Below are 15,000 nucleotides of genomic sequence, written 5' to 3' on the forward strand. Positions count from 1 at the left end.
ATGGTAGAGGAAAGCTGTGCAAAAGACTTCCACAACATAGGATTTGTTCATACACTACCGCTATATTATATTGCTCGAAAATGTACATGACAGAGAGAGAGAGAGAGAGAGAGAGAGAGAGAGAGAGAGAGAGAGAGAGAGAGAGAGAGAGAGAGAGAGAGTTACAAAGTTCATCGCCGGACTGGTTTGTTGTACATCGAAATCGTCAGTGGAATTTCGGTACCGAGCTGTAAGAGGAACCATTTTGACCTCGACTGTCATAAGAATTTGAATTCTTCCTTCTTTTCCTTTTATCTAATTAATTTTTCTTCCTCTTAGATTAAAATACAAAGCAGAAACTCTAATAAACTAATATCAAACCAAAAGAAACATTAAAAAACGCCAATTACACAAATGAGAATGAATTATCCTGGAGAACTCATTTCCCTTGAAATGGAGCTGGAAGGATCCTCTATAAGTCCTCCTATCCTCCTCCTCCTCCTCCTCCTCCCACTCCTCCCTCTCCAAAGATCTCGAGCGATGATCCCCGACCCTTCAGGATCTTCTCGACCAACAGGTAATAGAAAGGGGGTGTCCTTAGCACTGGCCCAGAGACGCTCCGAGATCCCCCACTTATCAAATGCAAGTCATTTGGAAGGATCGCTCTGGACTGGCTCCAGACGACCCGAGGACGAGAGAGGTTCGGTTTGGCAACTGGACCCTCTGGTGGGAGAGCAAATACGTCGTGGACTTTGAACTGGTTCAGTAAAGCATGATGCTTCGTATTGTGATGTGTGAATGTATGTATGTATATATATTATATATATATATAGTGTATGTATGTATGTATATAAGCATTCATGTATATAGGCATGTATATTGCTTAGCAATTTTTACATTACTATGGACGATCTGGAAATTAAACATATTTTAGTGGCGTGTAAAAGTCATTTTTAAATGATATTATTCTTTTATGTCCGTATTTCTTAATAATAATAATAATAATAATAATAATAATAATAATAATAATAATAATAATAATAATAATAATTTACAATAAACTACACTTGTAGGAATTTAACCCGGTTCAAACTGAAGAGTTCAAAATAATAATAATAATAATAATAATAATAATAATAATAATAATAATAATAATAATAATAATAATAATAAAATAGACCACAAACGCGCCAACAGAAACAAGTTTCAACTGACGACCTCGAAATGCAAATTGGGAAATCCTTCAAATGTTTATCAAGATCGTATGGAAAACGTATCTTGTATTCACGACAGCTTCGTATTTTATATATATCGCCTGATTTCCAGCTTTCAAATGTGAAGAAGAAGAAGAAGAAGAAGAAGAAGAAGAAGAAGAAGAAGAAGAAGAAGAAGAAGAAGGAACGGAATAATGCTGAACGTTGGAGAAGGAGGAATTAGGAGAAGAGGTACCGTTGGTGGTGAGGGAGGAAGGAGGAATGTAGGAAAAGTGTTGGAGAAGGAGGAGAAATATGAATTTGAAGAGGACTAAGAGAGGAATGTTGAATGTTGGAGAAGGAGGAATTAGGAGGAGAGGTTTGAATGTTGGAGAAGGGGGAGGTAGGAGAAGAGGAGAGGGAGGAAAAAGGAATGTAGGAAGTGTTGGAGAAGGAGGAGAAATGGGAATTTGAAGAAGACTAAGAGAGGAATGTTGAATGTTGGAGAAGGAGGAATTAGGAGAAGAAGTTTGCATGTTGGAGAAGGGGGAGGTAGGATTAGAGTAGAGAGAGGAAAGAGGAATGTAGGAAAAGTATTGGAGAAGGAGGATAAATTGGAATTTGAAAAAGATTCAGAGACGAATGTTGAATGTTGGAGAAGGGAGAGGTAGGAGAAGAAGCAACGTTGGTGGTGAGGGAGGAAGGAGGAATGTAGGAAAATTGTTGGGGAAGATTCAGAGATGACACCCGTCACCTCCATTTACAGAAACGAGAGAAAATATGATAAAAACGAATATTCGTAAATGGCAAAATAAACCTTTTTAAAAATTTTCAGAAATATTTGGAAAAATGTTAACAAAGCTCTCCATGATATGTTAGAAAAATAGTTATATAAAGTTAGAACTTTTTTCTTCACCGTTAGAAAGAAATCTTCAAAAAATGTTATGATCCTTTTGTCAAATGTTACAAACTTGTTTGTGATATTAGTGCCAATTTTTTAAAAAGCAATCTTTGTGCGAAAGAAGTATAAGGAGAGAGAGAGAGAGAGAGAGAGAGAGAGAGAGAGAGGGGGGCAAATAAAAGGCAAGCAGAGGAATGAGAGAGAGAGAGAGAGAGAGAGAGAGAGAGAGAGAGAGAGAGAGAGAGAGAGAGAGAGAGAGAGAGAATCTGATTAAGAACGAAAATAAATATTGTGAAAACGAGAAATAAAAACAAGACTGGGTAGGAAGCAAAACAGTAAGGATATTGAATGCAACAGAGAGAGAGAGAGAGAGAGAGAGAGAGAGAGAGAGAGAGAGACATTACCCAACAATAAAAACAAAAACAAAATACGACCAAAGAGAGTAAATAAAATCAAAACGAAGAGAAAGCAAAAATAAGAAAAGCGTGAAGCGAGATCCATCCAAGCCAAGGTAGGGTACAATATCAGCGCGATAGATATTCTGTTTTCCCTCTGCCTCTGCTCCTCCTCCTCCTCCTCCTCTTCCTCCTCCTTCTTCTTCTTCTTCTCTGAGGTCGAGAAGGCAAGGCTAAAGGGGCAGTGACAAGAGATGAGCGTCGTCTGCTAAATCATTGGATCTATTGTAACCTGTTGGTTGCGTTAAAGTCTCTCCGCCCTTACTCTCTCTCTCTCTCTCTCTCTCTCTCTCTCTCTCTCTCTCTCTCTCTCTCTCTCTCTCTCTCTCTCAAAGATAAATAATGGACTAATGCCGATCCATAAACTATTCAACAAACACCTTCGACCTTTTAAACCTTCTTCTTCATCTTCTTCTTCTTCTTCGTTTTGAGAATCCAAGCACATTGGAGTTCTCATTTTCAGCTGTCTTTGTCTTGGCTATGACAGTTTATTCTTTGTTTTTCAATTGTTTTTGTTGTTTTGTTTTGTTTTTGCCAACGCACGCAAGCGAGTAGAGGTGTATTTGTGTGCTGTGTATGTGTGTGTATTTGTTTTTCAATGTTTTTTGTTGTCGAATATTCAAATGTCGATTCATATCGCTGACATATTTCCTTTTTGTTGTATGAGAAATTTATTTTCCTAAAGTACCATTTTTTCTAACTGACTTTTTCCACCTCTCTCTCTCATTTTCTCTCTCTCGCCCTTTTTTCCTACTCCACATCTTTCTTCCTCTCTCTCTCTCTCTCTCTCTCTCTCTCTCTCTCTCTCTCTCTCTCTCTCTCTCTCTCTCTCTCGATCCCCATGTATACTGGAAATAAAGCAATAAAGATTATTATTAATATTATTATTATTATTATTATTACTCTCTCTATATATATCTTTTTACTTACTAGTATGATTTTTTTACTCGAATTTTGTAATTTGCTCTCTCCCTTCCTCCCCATCTCTCTCTCTCTCTCTCTCTCTCTCTCTCTCTCTCTCTCTCTCTCTCTCTCTCTCTCTCTCTCTCTCTCTCTCTCTTTCCTATCTTTTTTCTCCTTAGTACCATTTTTGGACGCGACTTTTATCGTTTGTTTTCTCTCTCTCTCTCTCTCCCTTTCGTACTCTCTCATCTATTTCTCTCTCTCTCTCTCTCTCTCTCTCTCCCTCTCTATTACCTGGTACGATTTCTTGACCCTTCTTTTATTCATTGCTTTCTCTCTCTCTCTCTCTCTCTCTCTCTCTCTCTCTCTCTCTCTCTCTCTCTCTCTCTCTCTCATTTCCATGCGCGCCCGGCCATCCGTGACTTCCTGTCGCATTTATTCAGGCATGAAAGATGCCTAATTTACTTACAAATTTAAGGGTAATATCTGTTCATGGATATTTTTTTTAAATCTTTATTTTTTTTTTTTTTGCTGTCTCTATCATTTTCAAAACTCGGGGGATGATGCTCTCTCTCTCTCTCTCTCTCTCTCTCTCTCTCTCTCTCTCTCTCTCTCTCTCTCTCTCTCTCTCTCTCTCTCTCTTGTATTCCTATACTCGCCCTTTATTTTATCCCCCTTCTCTCTCTCTCTTTCTCTCTGTTGTATTCCTAAAATCGCCCTTCATTTTATTACCCCTTCTCTCTCTCTCTCTGTTATATTCTTCATTTTACCACCTATTCTCTCTCTCTCTCTCTCTCTCTCTCTCTCTCTCCGTTATATTCCTAGCTCGCCATTCATTTTATCACCCCTTGTTTCTCTCTCTCGATCGCCCTTCATTTTATCAACCCTTCTCTCTCTCTCTCTCTCTCTCTCTCTCTGTTGCATTCCTATGCTCGCCCTTCATTATATCCCCCCTTCTCTCTCTCTCTCTCTCTCTCTCTCTCTCTCTCTCTCTCTCTCTCTCTCTCTCTCTCTCTCTCTCCTTAAACATCTTTCACACCAGCATTCCATTTTATAAAACTGACACTCTAGCATTTGACAAACAAACTTCTAAAATACTTGACAAAAGAATCATGATACTTTAATTCCTACCGTACAGGTCTCGAAGTGGGTTATCGAAGGGGTTTAATGGGAGGAATGGTTATCGGTTAGTTACTGGGGAAAGCTTGACCTTGCAGTCTTAATCTCCTGGTGTTAGGGGACTGGCGGAGGGTGTTGGGAGATGTTTAATGGTAGTTTTGACTAACTTATTCTTCCTTTGAGTTGCTCCAGAATTTACTTTTACTTTTCTGAGCAAAAACCTTTGATTTCAGGCTCTGCAGTTAGAATCAAAATCTACTCTTGTCCGCCACAGTAGCTCACACACACACACACACACACACACACACACACACACACACACACACACACACACACACATATATATATATATATATATATATATATATATATATATATATATATATATATATATATATATATATATATATATATATATATATATATATATATATATATGTATATATATATTTATATATATATATATATCTATAGCTATATCTATCTATCTATCTATATAGATAGATAGATAGATAGATAAAGCTACAGATATATATATATGTATATATATCCTAAGCTACGGTGCTATAGAGCTATTGTGACTTTCCCGAAAAAAACCCATATACATATACATTTCAATATCAAAATCAACAATATATTTCGCGTAAATAAGAAATATCTTTAAATCCAATGAAGCCTAATCAACTGAATCTACCTACGATATACTAAATGTCTGCAATATATTGCACAGTTCATTCACCTATTCTCTATTATAAATGATTTAGCTGTTTGGCTGTTAAATAAACCAACTGTACAATGCAATGAGGTGCGTGTATAAATGCAGCACAGGGGAAGGGAGAGAAAAATAGATAACAGCACGAACACAGCAAAATGATGCTTCAAAATAGCTGCTATTCTGTACCACCTCCGAACTGCCTTCCTAATAATAAGTTTTAAGACCAGTCGATTACCTCCGTAAACATTCTAAAATTGGTAAAAAAAAAAAGAAGCGGTCAGGTTTTGTTCATTGAAAGTGCTTCATCTTACGTTTATAGCTTCGTGTAACACAGCAAAAGAAACATATTAGTTTTTTTTTAAAAGTTTTATATGATAAATACATGGAGAACCGAAGGGAAACCATTTGTACTTTTTTACGATTTTAAAACGCCAGGCGCTCTGCAGACAATAATTGAGAAGGCAAATTGTACCACAGGAGACTAAAGCGTACTCCAAAATAATTGTAACATCTACTATAAGAAGGTGAGAAGGCGTCAGACACGATAGCGAGCAGACTACAAGCAAAAAAGAAGAAAATAAACCAAAACATTTGCAACGAACGCCACCAACGACGTTCCGCAAAGAATGTAAACAAAAGAACGTTACGCGGGGGGATCGCAAGCCCGTGATTAGCGTGTGCAGTATGTACATATATCCACTACTAATAGCCTTAAAAAGCAGCCTGTGCATCTGTCAGTGTTACGGTGGGCCTGCAATTAACGAAATTAGCGAAAACGCTGAACCGTTTATCACGTCCGTTTGCGGGAGATCTATTGGATAATGCTGCGCGCATTCGTTAGCCCGGTAAATAAGCATTGTGGGCACCAAATGGACGAGGTCGAAGGCATCCATCTTTCTTGATGGACTGCGTTCGAGGGCCTTCCTGACGTCTAGCATGCGCGGCCTTTTGCCTGATCCACTTAGAAAGGACTTGGGATGGCTACTGATAGTGCTTTTTTTCTTTTCTCTCTCTCTCTCTCTCTCTCCCACTTAGAAAGGACTAGCCACCGGTCATGTTTTCTCTCTCTCTCTCTCTCTCTCTCTCTCTCTCTGGTCTACCAGACGCGGCCGTTTGAGGAGGAGGTACTTTCTTAATGCTTTCCATTTCGAAAATGACTTAATTGCTGGGTCTGGTAAATGAAAAACTTGGGAGGGCTGAATGAAAGGTTAGTCCAGTTGGTAGGATTCTTACGAAAACCTTTCCTAGCTCAGAATATTCTCGGCTGGGCAAAGGCACTTTTTCAGACACTTGCACCTGAGATGGCACTTGCAACTAAACAAGCACTTGTTAAAGCGTCCCCGGGTACGAGGTCCTTTTTGGAAGAAAATTTTAGACAAGTTCGTTGAAATTCCATCGTGGATTTGTTGACTTAAGCCGTGAATGATGTATTTGGGAGGTATTTAAGTATGGTGGGTCGTATTCCATAAGCAATGAGGCTGGTATAGATTGTATTATCTAGAGCCTCTCAGGGGATGATGCCAGAAGGTTAGTTAAATTCATAAACACACGCAAGGAACCCATCTCTCTCTCTCTCTCTCTCTCTCTCTCTCTCTCTCTTCCCCCAAATGACATAAATCTATCATTAAAATTTCACACCTTAAATCATACCAAACAAAAATCAAGAAAGAACCCAGAATGCCCATTCATTAAAATCACAGCAAAAGCAAGGTAGCAAGAGGAACAAAAACAAGTCGGAGATATGATCTTCAAAAACCAAAAAGAAAAACGCCCCCTCGCCCCCAAAGAAAATAATTTTGTTATGATTCACACAGTCGAGTCTCCTCGACTTCGATTTTTTTTTGACAATTTTAACGCCGTTACACCCTCTCGACTCTGCATACCTAATGTGCACTGATGTGAAGGCAAGGCAGTTCTGTTTTGAATGTGATTCCTCCAGTGTTTCCATAAACATGAAGGGAAGGTTTTCTTAAACGGTGTTCAACAGCCCTTTTGCCCTTGTCTAGAAACTTTTACTTTTGGCTTTTAATGATGGATGTCTTCCCTTCCCAGGAGTTAAAGACTTCGTGTCTTCCCTTTCCTCCAAGTTGAAGACTTTTTGATGTCTGCTATGGAGGTATTCTGTAGTTTTGTGTTAATGTTGAAGTTTGATAATTTTTCCTGATTTATATCTTTTATTCTTCTAATTCGTTTGCAAGTCTCTCTGAATCGGATTTATTAAAAAGAGAACGATGACAGAGGTTTACATTTAGCGGCTTAGGCAAGAAAGAATTTTGATGGATAAATACCAATACATACACACACACACAGAATTACATGTATACAGAGCTATTATGTGGCCTTGAATATAAATATCAAGGAAGCAGCAGTCATCAAAATCACATGCCATTCTTGCTCAAGAAACCAAGAGAAACAGAAGAATCCTAATGCCTGCCAATTTTGTTCTTAATTATGGTTGAGGAGGGATTATACCAGGGGTACTGAATCTCATATTCACTGAAAATAAGTTTTACTGGAAGTGGTAGAAGCTAAAGGTTATATGATGATACTTTTGCACCTAGGTCAGAAAAGTGATACCTATCTCATTTCTATTCCTATATGTATTATATATATTTCTTTTCAACAAACAGCATTATAATGTTTTTTGTCTATTGCTAAGTGCTTACAAGATTTACAGAGTATTCATGAGACTAACTGATCCTTCTTCTTACAGGTTTGGTCGGGAGGGAGTGTTTACGCAGCAGCCTCTGAGACTTCCTGGTCTCCTGGTCTCCACGGTGTTACAGGACATCTCCACTTCCACCATGACCCGAGGCACCACCTTCCTCCCAGACCTCCTCATCTTCCACACCCATCTCACCAGCAGGCGACCCAACAGCAAGAACAGCAGCATCAACAACAGCAGCAACAGCCACAGGGACAGATGCAACCATCAGGGGAAAGACCACCAAACCCCAGCGCCCCTCCTTGGCACCACGAGATGCCCCCAGGGGCGGGGCACGAACCAGCAGGAGCATTCGAACTCCTGTGCCGGAACGAGATGCAGAGCCACTTGGAAGTGCCATCAGCCAGCCCTTACTATATAGACCCAAAGAAGGACGTGGTTCCTCCTACTCCTGCTGGGAAACTAGGGGACTGTGGTAGTGAGAGTGAATCCTATTCCTTTAGCAGAAGTGCCGAGGTGATAGACAAAGTCAGAAGTGGTTTCCCTTCGCAGGGAGACTATGGCAGGAGCCCCTTTCACAGTGTGTCCCAGGTTGTTGTGAGCTCTAGTGACAAAGAAGTGCCTTCGCCGGTGCTCCCCGAGCACAGGATCAAGCTAGAAGCGCCCTGCGTTTCTGAAAGTGTTACCAGTTCGGCTAGCCAGTCGCCTTGCCTCCCTCCTAGGCACGACTACAATGCCAATCTTCCAATTTTCCACCAGCAACTGCAGAATGTTCAGCAACCTTCTGCGTTTCAGCCCAGTCTTCCTTCCTTTACGATGGTACAAAGTCACCAGCAGACCTACCAGGCTGTGTCGTCAAACCAGCAGTATCCTCTTCAGCATCCTTCTGCAGCAGCGGCACCTCAGCAGCCACCACAGCATCAGCAGTACCAGCATGCTGGTGGAATGAGCGCTTGGGGAGCCTCTTACCAAGGTGGCGAGAGCAGCGCTTACGGAGGAGACCAGCATTACAACATCTATGCACGATCCGTTTACATTCAGGGCACTCCTCAGTACCCTTACCCTGGTTATCCGGGCCTGGCGACGTCTCCCCCAGGCCACTCTCGTAGACCAGGGGTTCCTCAGCCAATGCTTCCTCCTCCAGGAGTCTCTGCCCCTGCACTGGCCACTCCCATGAAAGCCAGAAGGAGGAGACGCTGGACTAGGCGCAAGTCCATCATCCACACTTGCTCCCATTCCGGCTGCGCCAAGACCTACGCGAAGTCGTCCCATCTGAAGGCGCACATGAGGACCCACACAGGTGAGAAGCCTTATACCTGCGACTGGAAAGGCTGCGGGTGGAAGTTCGCCAGGTCTGACGAGCTGACCCGCCATTACCGGAAGCACACAGGGGACAGGCCCTTCCAGTGCCGTCTCTGCGAGAGGGCCTTTTCCAGATCGGATCACCTCAGCCTTCATATGAAGAGGCATATGGCGCTCTGAGTGCCGGCTTGTGACCTAGGGGCCTCTTACTGCCTTTCCTCTTCATCTCATAGAATGAAGAGTCACTGAAATGGCATAGTAGGAGTGACCCCTACTCACTGAAACTTAAAATCTTTAGTGTTCTGGCTTACAACAGTGCTTGTTTATATTTATACTTTTTATACAATCAATGTACCGGTGTATTTACTAATTTATTGTAGAGTATGAACAACCTGACTGCAATTAGCAATTTAACATCCATTATTCAATTTATCTCTTACTCTGTTTTCATAACTTACTGTACTATAAAATCCAATATTCCATTTTTATGGTTTTAAAAAGTAAATTTTTCAATTGAAGTTACGTTCTATGGACTCCTGATACATTATATCTTTCTTTTAGGATGGTCTCCAGATTTACTTTTGGATTCCTTTGGAAGAATTAAATATCATGTTGAATTTTATACAGGAATGGAACCTGTATCAGTAAATGCAATAGTTAAAAACAGTGACTATAAAGCCATCTGGAAACTTTGTTGATAACTGATTAAAGAAGCATAAAGTAAAATGTACTAATACGTGATTCTCAATAAAAATAAACAATTCTTTTCAGTATATGCAACATGGTGAATGAAACCCTTACTTAAAGTAACTGAGCCTTGGATTTTAGCGTCAATTTATGGAAATACAACGAAAGTAAACTGTACACTTCACACATATTCAGTTTTCCTTTATAATTTTATTTTCATTAATTTTCCCGCAAACAACCGCAGACTTTTAAGACTATTTATCAAAACATGATGTTAAACAGCAAAAGTTAATTCCTCTAGCTTTCTAGAGCGAAAATCGACACCAGATTTTGTATAACTTCTATTGCCTAAGCAAGTTGTTCCCCAAAATAATTCAGGACACTCAGTAAAGCAAAGTGATTTACAATAAGCGTCCCCTGTCTCCTAATCAATGAAATAAAAGAGGGCCAGCGAAAATTAGCAACAAAACTGACTCCGTTGTGTCTAACAAGTGAATTTTGTAAATCTGAAGTTTTACGTTACGCATTAAATAAAAAGTTAAAGAAAGAATGTAATGTATCGATTGTGTCAATGAATGTAATGTATCTATTATTTGTCAAAATGATAACAAAGTTAAATAATATTCCATTCCGTCGAACAGATAAAGTATCTACGATTTTTTGAATATTTACAATTCGGTGCAATGTAGTCCCTCTTACGGCGCTGTATTCCATTACCGTCACGGCACTGTATTTCACTACTGTAAGGGGATACAGCGAGCAATCATTCTGTATCATGGTTTGCGCTATATTTTCTCTGCCAAGGAAAGTATGTTTTTTTGTAAATTTTGTTAGCATGATTGCGCAGAAATTTACATGTGGATTTTTACGAAAATTTGACCCAGGGTGGCCCTCTTGACTGACAACAAGTGGTTCGATTTTGGAAATGACAGAAATTTAACTTTTTGTGCGGAATGGAACTTTCGGAAGGTTACTGGTCAGCTTAGGCTGAGGTTTATGGTCCCTGGACGCTCTTTTAACGTAAGCTGGATTCTAAAAATCATGAAGAAGGTCAGTTTTCTTAGGTAAAATGACAATAGAAAATTAATTGCATGTACTATAAGGTGATTGAAATTGACAGTTGCGATTGACAACGCAGCTTGCATAGAATCACCCATTTAAGTATTAAATTTTATTAACGTTCATCAATACTATTTACGGATATTCCAGACCACTCCTACACTGCTACACTTGACTATCAATAAATAATCTCTTCAAGCTATGATTTTTGTCTAAATGAGTAAATTTCTACAAAGGTAGATGAAATTGTATTTTGTAATGAACCTCACTTCCTATAAAGTTATAGAGAGTTTGTTTGCATTAATATCAAAGTGTTACTTTTCATTAACAAAATAGAGTAATTTTACTGTTTTGTAATTCATGTATCTGTTATTGACAAAAACGTATTTGTTTGTTATCTGAAAGAAATGACTGATTTATGATTTCCTGAAAACCTACAGTTTTTCTAAGGCAATGGAAAAAATATTGCCAAATTCTCATATGATATTATTTTTATCCAGGTAACCTTCTCTGACTATATTATATATATATATATATATATATATATATATATATATATATATATATATATGTATATATATATATATATATATATATATATATATATATATATATATATATATATATATATATATGTACATGTATACATACATAATAGATATGTATATATATATATATATATATATATAGATATATATATGTATATATATGTATATATATATATATATATATATATATATATATATATATATGTACATGTATACATACATAATAGATATGTATATATATATATATATATATATATATATATATATATATATATATATATGTATATATATATACATATATATATATATATATATATATATATATATATATATATATATATATATATATATATACAACAATGTCCATGGATTTGTGGCTAAGCATCAGCCATCTGTATTTGTAAATACAAATAGCAAGAGTGTTCCAATGTTCTATGCCAGTCAGTTTTAACAAAGATATTAACATTCCTTTTGTAATTCTTTTGTAATTCAACAATTTTTTCTCTCGTGTGATACGTCACTGTACATAACATATTATTAACATCTAGCTGATAGCCAAAGCTTTAAACATAGAAGCTAGAATCTATTTCAACTTATTTATAGTTTAATAAATGATTTTTTGTAAGGGTTATTTTTTATTTATCCATTTCGTACGTGAGAGATGAAGCGATTTTCATATTCCAGATTTGAAGTTTATGGAAGAATGGGGAATATTATGGTAATGACTTGGAAATATGTAATATCTGCTACAACATTTCCTCAATTATATGCATATAAAGCAAATAAACCCATTAAATTTACTCTTATGATTTATTTTTTAATTGTTTACAAATGACCAAGCCCAGAAAAACAAACATTTACTCGACATAATCTAACATATAAATTAAATATACAACCCTAAAATTCACTTATTATATCAAATATACATTTGTAAAACACCACTGATTTAATTTTATACATAACAAAAAAGCAATAAACCCATAAAATTTACTCTTATGATTTATTTTGAAGGTGTTTACAAACAGCCCAGCCCAGAAAACCAAATATTTACACGACATAATTTAACATATGAATCATATATACAACTCTAAAATTTGCGTATTATATCAAATATACACATCTATGAAATCTGAGAATAACAACCTTCCTTAGAACTAATTTACAAAAGCCTATAAACAAGAGTTATCACTAAAATCTTTCTTTGCTCGCCGCAATATCAAATCTCGATTTATTAAGATCAAATTCGGTGACTCGACCCCACGGACAGAACGGTCAAATAAAGAAATGACTGGAGAGGCCATCACCGTTTTATTCAATGGCCACTCTCCCAACTCTTTCCGAAGCCCTTTAAGACTACATTAAAATTTGTTTGGGCAATGAAGTGGGCCATAACGTTTAGGCAACCGATTCGGCGAGACCTCGTACACACCATAAGTCCTGACGGGGGGAAGTCCACACAGACGATACTCGTTCTCTCTCCCCGTCTGCGGAACAGCGGAGACGAGACGTTACGCGGACGCTAAAAAGGGCATAAAACTGATTTACTCGGCGTCAAACGCTCGCTAAAGGCTCTTCTTCTTCTCTCTTTATTGATCACAGCCTTCGGGGAGGGAGGAAGGAAGGAAGGGGGGGGAAGGCCCTCATAGCCTTTATGCTAATTCCCGGGGCCGTTGCGGCCTAGCTAGTCTACGTACACAAGCCTTCAAAGGCACTCCACTCCGGAGTAAGCCCATCGGGAGTTCCTCGAGAAACAGCGGTCGCGACCGTCGTAAAACCCTCGGCTTACATAACTCGGCCAAGATGCCCTACGGAGTTTCCGAGTCGCTCTTTGGGTCGACAAGAGTTTACAAGACATCAGGTCTTCGAGTTTAGCAAGCAAATTGCTTCGAAGAAGCAGAAGAAGAAGAATTGGTGGTCAGTTTTTTCTTAATTTATTTTATTTTTTATTTTAGGGAAGAAGGTTTTCGTGTGTCTCTGTCTGTCTGTCTCGCAGAGGTTTGTTTGGAATAACTTCTTATCTTTATAGATATACTAGCTGACCAACCCGGCGCTGCCTGGGATAACTCTGAATGACAACTGATAAACTTTCTCTCTCTCTCTCTCTCTCTCTCTCTCTCTCTCTTTCCATCTCTTCTCTCTCTCTCTCTCTCTCACTTTTTCCATCTTTCTCCTTTCAATCTCACTTCTTCTTCTCTCACTCTCTATATATATGTATAATTTATATATACTGTATATATATATATACAGAGAGAGAGAGAGAGAGAGAGAGAGAGAGAGAGAGAGAGAGAGAGAGAGAGAGAGAGAGAGAGAGAGAGAACCAATTTTCTAAAAACATTTCAATAAATAAAACCCTCAAAAAAATACATTATTTGAAAAAGGACTCGCTTTCAAAAGTAACAGTCACCAAGAAACTACTTATTTGCAAAAGGTGTCTCCACCTTTTCTTAGATAATAAAAAAAAAAGTTCCTCATACAGAAGTTGATACTTGAGGGAAAAGTTTTTCTCTTTCTTTTCAAACTTGAAAGAAAAACTATGTTATCAAAATTTATGTGATTGTTCGCCCACAGTCATTACTTTAAAAATAATCTCGCGTTAAATGCTACAGGTATGAAAATAAAATAATCTTTTTAATTTAGACTTTAAAAGGGGCTTTTAAAATGGTCCACCAATAGACAGAATTCTTTTGAAAAACTAATTTCAAAACATAGGGAACTGCCATAGAGGATTTTAAAATGGTCCACCAATAGACTGAGGATTTTGAAAAACCTATTTCAAAGGGAACTGCTTTAAGTATGAAGACATATTCTTTGATTCAGGCTTTAAAAGAGGCTTTTAAAATGGTCCACCAATTGGCGGAGGTTTTTGAAAAACTAATTTCAAAACATAGGGAACTGCTACACGTATGAAGATATATTTTTTAATTTAGGCTTCGAAAAAGGCTTTTAAAATGGTCCACCAATGGATAATTACTTTAAACCTCCTTTTAAAACTTCTGAAACGTTTACACTGTGACGAGCTCATTTCCAATGAATATTACCCAAATTCCCAGAGAGATATAAAACCAATCAAAATTTTGGAATCCCTGTTTCACTCGCTACACTGAATATTACCCATAAGTCCCAGATATAAATTAAACTAATCAAAATTTGGGAACTGATGTGTCATTGGCTGCACTCAATATTACCCATAATTCCTCATATAGCAACTGAACCAATTAAGAAGTTGTAAAAAATTCCTGTTTTATTGGCTGCACTGAAACTAGGCCCTCACATACACCAGAAAGTGAATTATCTTTTTTTTTGTTTTATCTTTACTAGAAATTCGAGATGGTCTATGCATGGCTGATTCCCTTTCCATCATCAGTTGCTCTTCTTACCTTCTATTCTGGAATCCAGTTTCCAGCAAAAGAAGTAGGTGTTCTGGAATGTGCCTCACCTGTGGCACTTCCAGACCTCATACCCCCATTTTTCTTT

At 37.9% G+C, this 15,000-nt stretch overlaps 1 protein-coding gene across 2 annotated transcripts in view; it reads left to right on the plus strand.

Moving 5' to 3' along the window:
• The window catches only part of LOC136830598 (Kruppel-like factor 1), a 96,229-nt gene extending 84,742 nt beyond the window's left edge, over window positions 1-11,487 (plus strand). For both annotated transcript variants that reach the window (XM_067090143.1, XM_067090144.1), the window contains exon 2: window positions 7,979-11,487. In XM_067090143.1, the coding sequence (XP_066946244.1) occupies window positions 7,979-9,412 (1,434 nt within the window). In that variant the 3' untranslated portion in view covers window positions 9,413-11,487. The remainder of the gene's footprint in view (window positions 1-7,978) is intronic.
• Window positions 11,488-15,000: the final 3,513 nt, after the last annotated feature.

Source organism: Macrobrachium rosenbergii, chromosome 47 (assembly GCF_040412425.1).
Source record: "Macrobrachium rosenbergii isolate ZJJX-2024 chromosome 47, ASM4041242v1, whole genome shotgun sequence".
Lineage (NCBI taxonomy): Eukaryota > Metazoa > Arthropoda > Malacostraca > Decapoda > Palaemonidae > Macrobrachium > Macrobrachium rosenbergii.